The sequence below is a fragment of the Trichomycterus rosablanca genome, chromosome 7 (genome assembly GCF_030014385.1).
Source record: "Trichomycterus rosablanca isolate fTriRos1 chromosome 7, fTriRos1.hap1, whole genome shotgun sequence".
Classification (NCBI taxonomy): domain Eukaryota; kingdom Metazoa; phylum Chordata; class Actinopteri; order Siluriformes; family Trichomycteridae; genus Trichomycterus; species Trichomycterus rosablanca.
This window is the reverse complement of record NC_085994.1, coordinates 1,262,546-1,271,226: the sequence shown is the minus strand read 5'-3', so window position 1 is coordinate 1,271,226 and position 8,681 is coordinate 1,262,546. Positions and strand designations below refer to the sequence as shown.

General features: G+C 39.0%; 1 protein-coding gene across 1 annotated transcript in view; it reads right to left on the bottom strand.

Moving 5' to 3' along the window:
* Positions 1-1,379: 1,379 nt before the first annotated feature.
* trabd2b (TraB domain containing 2B) overlaps positions 1,380-8,681 on the bottom strand; it is a 41,619-nt gene continuing 34,317 nt past the window's right edge. The window contains exons 5-7 of the mRNA XM_062998815.1: positions 4,038-4,128; positions 3,390-3,620; positions 1,380-1,571 (exon numbers count right to left, since the gene is read on the bottom strand). Of these exons, the coding sequence (XP_062854885.1) occupies positions 1,382-1,571; positions 3,390-3,620; positions 4,038-4,128 (512 nt within the window). The 3' untranslated portion in view covers positions 1,380-1,381. The remainder of the gene's footprint in view (positions 1,572-3,389; positions 3,621-4,037; positions 4,129-8,681) is intronic.

The following is an 8,681-nucleotide window of genomic DNA, read 5'->3' as shown; positions in this document are numbered from 1 at the left end:
TTGGCTTTAGCTGCAGTTTTGTTTTTTGCTGAACTGGTACCTTTATATAACACTTCACAGGTCGTATATTCTGATTCGTCTGTTACAGAAATTTTTTATTTGTGTTTGGACATTGTTAAGAGAAGTGTGAGACAACCAGACCTAAACAGAAATGTGAAATTGGTGTGAAAATACATAAAGAATAGCGCGCACAAGGTCCAAAAGAGAGGACACGTCCAGGAAAAAGAGGACTTATGGTCACCCTAATTTAGTTCTTTTGGACTCATAGCATTTAGCGCCAATGCACCATTACTGTATTTATTTTCACCACCTGTACAAGACATTGCAGCCTGGTCTTTATATTTCCAAAAAGTTATCTGGTAGTTTTGACTCATGCCTACATTGTTTAGAACTGATCTTCAGTGTAACTAAACCATATACATAAAATAAAAATTAAAAAAAGTCGATGTTTGTACATTTCATGTTTATTTTATTTTCAATATCTGACAAATGCATGAAAATATAATCTCCAGGAAATAATAAATATACAACATTTATGAACAAAATAAACAATTTACAAAAAATTAAGTTTGTGAACTCTGTCCGTAACATTATTATTATTATTATTATTGTTTGACTTTATTAGCTGTGGTATCTATTGCATAAAGTTCTGTTTATATTAGCTGGTGCAGCAGTTATTCTGATTTACTAACAGTCCTTTCTGAGGTTCTTACACACGGTCCTACGACCTTCCGTCCACAGAAGACATCGTAGTTTGACAGTTAGGTAAAAGGCACTGAGGTACAGAACTACCGGAGCCTCGGTTGATGCTGGATTAGTTTTAGCAGTAGAGGTAGAAAAACTACAGACTCACATCAGCCATTAGTAACAGTTTCATCATTTTAATAAACTATAAATCTGTCTTCATCTGTCTGCAGATTTTAGTGTGAATATCAAATTCAGCAGGAAACTTAAATTAGAGTTAAATTTGTTATTTAATCAACATTCACTGCTTAAATTCAAATGCTAATAAAATAGAGCGACCTATGTGTAATCTGTTCAGCTGCTCTGCTGGGAAGGCTTGTCTGTGTATGGGAATTTGTGCCCATTGAGTTAAAAGTTGACAGCATTTGTATTTGTACGGCCGGGGGCTGCTTGATCAGTTGAGGTTCTGGGTCTGTGCAGGACACTGGAGTTTCTTTAAGCCATTTTGGAATGGGACAGGACCTTCCCTAAACTGTTACCGCAAAGTCAGAAGCATATTTATTACACCTGTTAGCGACTGTTGTGGCTGAAACACATGAAATCAGTCATTAGAAGAGGCTCCCAATACTTTTGTCAATTTAGTGTGTTTGTAAAATCGTAGGTTTGTGTGTTTTGCATGTACAGTGTCCTCTTAAGGTCAGGAGGTGAACTGCAGCAGAAAAACCAGCGATGAGAAGCAGCTGAGCACGACGGCCACGGCGGAGCCTGAAACGTGTACAGTAACGTCCGTGATGCTGGGAGGGACCGACTCCTCCTGCTGCCGCGTCCTCTGGGTTCCTGTCATCACCTCGCTGCCGGGTGTCCACGTTTCTGAAGGTGTGGGCGTGCTAAAATCCGGGCAGAGACAGAAAATCGTTTTATTATTGTTATTAAATAGTAAATCATAACAAATGAGGTCAGATAAAAATGTTAGATCATTAAAAACGCTTGTTAGGAACGTCCTGGTTAATGCTGAGAGCTGCTTCTGTAATCTGGACATGTCTAGTAACAACAACACACCAACAGGATCAGACTTATAATGACTAAAGTGTCATTCTAAACACTGACTGCACTGCCTGCATGTTTTTGTACTGTGAGAGGAAACCCACACAGACACGGGGAGAACATGCAAAATACACACAGGCCGCTCCACCTGGGAATCGAACCCAGGACCTTCCTGAATCCCACTGCACCCCAATGACACCCAGTGAGTGACTATCAAGAACCTAACAAAGATACTCAATGAGTAGAAATATTGTAGTGATATAAAGCTAAACTCATCTGTCATTGTTGTTCCCCCCACAAACGATGTAAACAATAAAGCTGCTCACTAATGTGCTACAGGATTAAACGCAATGTTTCAGTAGATAGATAGACAGAAAGACAGACAGACAGATAGATAAACAGATTAATAGATTGATTATAGACAGACAGACAGACAGACAGACAGACAGACAGACAGCCAGATAGATAGATAGATAAACAGACAGATAGATGGACAGACAAACGGGTGGACAGACGGACAGACAGACGGAAGGATAGATAGGCAGACAGACAGACAGATAGATAAATAAGTAGTCAGATAGACAAATAGATGAATAGACAGATAAATTAACAGAGCGACAGATGGATAGATTTATAGATCGATTATAGACAGACAGATAGACAGAGAGATGGATAGACATAAATTGACAGATAGATAAATTAATAGATCGATTATAGACAGACAGACAGATAGACAGACAGACGACAGAAAGAAAGATAGATAGATAGACAGATAGATAAATAGACGAACGGACAGACAGACAGATATATAGATAGACAGACAGACAGACAGATATAAAGATTGTTACAGGCAGTATATACTAATATATAGTATAAATACAAAATATTATATATTTATACAACAGGTAGTTCCGACCTTACAATCTGATTGGTTGAGAAGTGTTCTAAACGTGCTGATATTCGTGATAACAGCACGGCCTTTTCACACCACAACTGTATTACTCCGCTGACACGTTGCCAGTAACAACGAGCTTCATGCGCACAAACGCGCACGCAGGCAACACAGACTTTTTTTCCCGGTCACGTTTTAAATCCGTTATCTGATATACAATCTAGCGCACTGTGTAGGGAACATAACCAATTGTCTAATTCACTATCTAGTGCACTATGTAGGGAACATATATCCATGATCTGATACACAATCTAGTGCACTATGTAGGGAACATTAATGTGTTTGTAACGCGAACAGTTAGTTAAGCCCAGTTAGCAGCTCCTAGTAGTTGTTTTCATCCATAGCCTTTGGTGTGTGCGAGAGGTTTTTTTATTTCTTTTTTTCCCTTCGGAGGTTCTTGCTTTCTTCTTCTTCTTGTTGTTACCTCCCTGAAATGAGTTTTTGCAACTTGGGATGTCTGCTTTGTAGTGTTAAACTTTATATTCATTGTGGAACTACTTTTTGGCGGAAGGTATTGTCAGTATTAAAGCATATTTATTATGAAATTCAGGGCTTCTTCGATTTATTTTATTTATTTTGTAAAAACTGTTGTATAAAAGCAATAGAACACTTGAGGTCGTGTGTTCTAATACACTCCCTCTCGTGTTCTATTGCTTAAATATACTTTTGTCGTATGGATTTTTTCGACGTTGTTGAGCACGTTTGTTACCTGAGTCCCAGCCGCACCCACAGGTCGCTGAAGAGCCGCTGCTGCTTGCCATGATGCCGGTGGGTCTTTCGGGGGCGCTGGTGTCTCCCGAACTCCTCCAGCTGGCTCAGGCTGTCCGGCTCCAGCAGGTGGGGCAGATCCTCCTCCGGAGATTCAGATGTCCACTCTTGTGTAGGTGTAGGACTCCGGTCAGTCAGGGTCAGAGTCATGGTTTCCACCTCAGGACGGGTCCTGGACCACGACAGAGGGGGGTTAGAACTCCAGGACATACCGACAGCAGCATAGTACCACTACTGCTGAGATCTGGGGGTGCTATCGACCGGTTGGGCGTCCGCACAGACGCGCTTGGCTAAAGTTCGCGGAGGATTATGGCTGAAACCGCCTAGCCAGTGGGGGGCGCACTTGTCAAAAAATAAATATATACAGTAAATCCTTTAGATTAGGGTTTTTCAAACCCTGGGTCATAATTATTAAATAAAGGAATTTTAACAGGCACATAAACACGAAATGAATTTGTACACAGTCGCCCCCTTGTGAAGGCTTTACATTACATACTGTAAACCACAGTGGGACCAGATTGCTTGTCCTGTTGTTACTATTTACACAATAAAAAACATCAAAATTAATCATGAAATGTAAAAATCTTACGGTGTGAGAGGCTCATGGGCCGCCGTGTGTTCCACCACGTAGCCCTCCTGTCTCAGGATGTCCAGCACACTGTGGTTACCCAGAAAGTGACCTGAAACAACACCAAGATGCAAAATCAGTCACATCCTACACTCCCGAGAAGAGGGCGTGTCTAAATTCTTACATCCCTTAAAATGCTCCTACTGAGGCACCTTAATTCTGAGTGATCTTACCTATACAAGATGTATCATAAAGCCTCCACAAGGGGGCGTTCACATATAAGTTTATTTCATTATTATTATTATTATTCTCTGCGACCCTTTTTTTTCATCTCGCCACCCACCTAAGGGTCGCAACCCAGGGTTTGAAAACCCCTGCTTTATAACATGGTACTAACATTTTCAGCTACTCGGAGCGCGTCCGTCTCTGATGAATCGTCACGTTATTGCTGCCGTAAGTCGCCCACAATTCCTCCACTCCTGAGACCTCAGATCTGAGCGACGCACCTCAGCGCCAAGCGTGATGAAAGCCGCTTTATTTCCCCCGTCACTCAACCCAGAGATAAGAGCTAATACTGAACATGCCAGCATGCTACACTTCTTATTACTGGAACGCTAAAAATCGTCAGGGCTGAATCTCTCTTTTCATGCCTCATCGTGAGGAGACCAGAGCTGGACGAGTGTGAAGGGTCACAAACATCTCACATCTCATTTTATTTCTGCCTAGACGTTTAACTTAGCGTTTATCGCCTGGATAATCAAACCCAGTTTGATGTAACTGTGGCGTGTTGGATTAGCAGGAAACGTCCCAGAGTCTGAAAAAGCTAAACGAGCTCTTGTAGGTTTCGGGGCCCCTCAAGACAGAGGAACATCTGAAGTGTTCCATCGTGTACTTTAAATATTTACTCTGTTCCTGCGGTTCCTCAGAGACCGATAAGAGAAACCGGCGCGGCGTCCGTGAGAAGAGGGGCGCGGTAACGGTGAGAAAGCAAACGAGTTGAAATTAAAAAATATATAAAAGTGATGGTGAGAAAGTGGGAGCAGAAAATAAATACAATAAAATAAAATAAAAATAATAATAAATAAAATATAAAAGTGAAGGTGAGAAAGTGGGAGCAGAAAATAAATAAAATATAATAAAATAAATAAAATAAAAATTATAATAATTAAAATATCAAAGTGATGGTGACAAAGTGGGAGCAGAAAAGAAATTTAAGAAATCAAATTAAATATAAAAGTGAAGGTGAGAAAGTGGGAGCAGAAAAGAAATCAAATATAATAAAAAAATAATAAAAAAATAAAAATAAATAAAATATAAAAGTGATGGTGAGAAAGTGGGAGCAGAAAAGAAATAAAATAAAATAAAATAAAATAAAAATAATAATAAATAAAATATAAAAGTGATGGTGAGAAAGTGGGAGCAGAAAATAAATAAAAAATAAAATAAAATAAAAATAATAATAAATAAAATATATAAAAGTGAAGGTGAGAAAGTGAGAGCAGAAATCCATTTTGGGGTGTGTTGCTGCAATCCGCCCACTGATTCGGGGGAACTTGACCCACCGTGACCAAGACCAGTAAAACACATAAGAGAAGTGGAATGAAAATTGGAACGAGTTCACATTGATTTTCTTATAGCTGCTGCAATTACGCCCTCTGCTGGCTGAACGATGACAGTGCACCGAGACAGTGCTGACCAGGATAAAACGTTATAAAAAACATGAAAATAAACAGGCATGCGTTACTCATCAGTTCTTACACCACCCATCAAATCCTGACCAGGACAGCGGAGATTTGCAGCCCTTAGATACACAGAGAGAGAACTTTCTCTCTGCTACCGGTTGGCTGGGCGCCTATAGTGGGCATCAGCAACGCCGGCAGCAGACAAGATCAGCCTCTAGTCTGCTGTGTGGAAAAAGACAGGACTAAAAAGTGGGCGGAGTCTTCTACCCTGTGTAAGGACCCTGGTTAGTAGTAATATTCCCTCCTCGTACACCATCAGGGTCTCCAGCAGAGGAAGAGGAACTGGCCAATCCACCTTGCGCATGTTTTTGGAAGCTGAAAAAAAAACACCCGGTGGGTATCAGGACTGTGGTAAGGATCAAACCCAGATCCCCAGGTTGGCAAACACTCCACTATGTACATTAATGTGTATGCGCACACTTTAAAGGAGGTACAGCAGGCGGTGTGGGTGGTGCACATCACCGGGGTCCTAAGGACTTGCCTTTGAGCCTCGCCTACGGTCTATCTCTGTACCAAAGTTCTGTTGTTTATATTCAGTAATATTTAGTATTCATATGTGCAATATTCAGTATTCATTGTGCAATAATAATAACGTAAGCATTTTAATTATTTAATTGTGTGTATATAACTTTTTAACTTTAACTTAATTTTTTCTTCTTTTTTTCTTTGTTTTAAGCTAGTAGAGTGTTTATTCTTTTTACATAAATGGGTGCTGCTGTAAAAAACTGCAATTTCCCTCTGGGATCAATAAAGTATTCTGATTCTGATTCTGATTCTCCTGACTTCCAAAAATATGAGCCGACTCCAGGGTTTATTCCTGCCCTTGGACCAGTGTTTCCAAGTGGCTCAGGACCCACTGCAATCCTGACCAGGGCATGCAAATACTGAGGATAAATAAATAAATCCTGTAAAGGCCTTGTAAGGTCAAACTTTCAGTGAGTGCAAATAAAAGAGCTGAGGGAGCTCAGGTGGGCGCGGTTGCACGGCGTGACTGTTAAAGACGACAATAAACAGGAAAAATTAAGAACTGAGAAGGTGGGGGGGGACTGGGAATGTTGAAGAGGGGGAACTGGGAAGGTTGAAGAGAGGGAACTGGAAATGTTGAAGGGGGGTGGGTGGGTAAAATGGGATGAACACATTAAGGAATGTTACTGTATCACTGCACCACACGCTAGAGCACGAAAATCTACAACTGGAAAACACATGTGCACAGCCGAGCACAGCGAACGCGCACTCACGTGATGAGACTAGCCAAACATCGGCGTGTTTACGAGCTAAGTGAAGTTTTACGCCGTGAACCGAAAGCCGAATCGACCTCAGATGCCCTTTCCATTATTTTATTAGCCTGAGAAATAAAAATAAGCATCTTTTAAACGCTTTGAAGTCTGAGAGTTAAAAATAAGCATGTTTGAAGGCGTCCTGGTTTGTTGTGCTGATGTTTCAGTAGCTGTTCTGGTCGCCATCAAAGTAAACGTTAACCGAAGTATTCTTCATATTAAGGTACAAGAAGCAGCCATCAATTAACATACACGCTAGTTAGCACGTTTTCACTGCTAGCCAGGGTAGCATTTCTTCAGAAGATCGAGTCCTGAGCACTTACGTTCATGATCTGTCAGATGCTTTATCCAAAGCCGTGAATAAAAGGGACAGTGCACAAGGGCCCAACGGTGGCTGGACTTAAACCGTTTACCTTCCATTCTAAGTATCTTAGTTGCTAAGCACTACTGCTGTGTGCTAAGCAGTAAAGTGATAATAATCTAGTCATGTTACGTCGTCGTCTGATTCTCCTCATCATGATGCGCTAAACATTTTTAACAGGAGACAGATCTGGACTGCAGACAGACTGGTCAAGCACACGCACTCTGGCATCAAAACTATTATTATTATTATTATTGTTATTATTATTACTATTATTGTTATCATTATTATTATTATTATAGTATATTTATATTATAATGATTATTATTATTATTAATGTTATTATTATTATTATTATCATTATTATCATCATTATTTTTATTATTATTATCACTAATATTATTATTATCGTTATTATTATTATTATTATTACTATTATTATTATTATCATTATTATTATTATTATTACCATTATTATTATTATTATAAATAACTATTATTATTGTTATTATTACTATAATTATTATTATTATTATCACTATTATTATTATTATTATTATCACTATTATTATTTTTATTATTACTATTATTATTATCACTATTATTATTATTACTATTATTATTATTATTATTATTATTATTATTATTATAAATGTTATTATTTTTAATACTATTAATTATTTGTTATTGTTGTTATTATTATTATTAATATATAAGTTATTTATAAAGATCTGATATTGTCGCTCTGATCAACAGAGGAGATAAAAAAAATCTCCTCAGATTAATGATATGGATCTCTGATGGTTTGTGGGAAGCTCGAGATTTGATCCATAACCTCCTGATAACAGACTGAATGTTTAACTCTCTGTTTTTATTTCCCGTGTGTTTCGACTCTTTCCTTTAGTTAATACACAGAACCCGTGACTCTTAGGGCATTGTTAACTCCATTAGCGAGGACGCTAACTGAAACACGCATGTTTTATCTATACACATGGTGTGTATACGTGGTGTGTATACGTGGTGTGTATACGTGGTGTGTATACGCAGTATGTATACGTGTTTAAGTGCAGGAAATGTTTTAGTGTGTTTGTGTTTTACCACCAACACTGAACCTAAACTAAATAATCCGGGGTGGTCCTGCAGCCGCCGCGCCTCACGTACAGGATCACGTACCGGGACGTTTTACCAGGGGTCAAGACCTAACGAGCGTCTGAAAGCTCTAGATTTGATCCTTCACAGATAAACAAGTTTTTTATGGCTGATTTATTTACTTTACCACTAAATT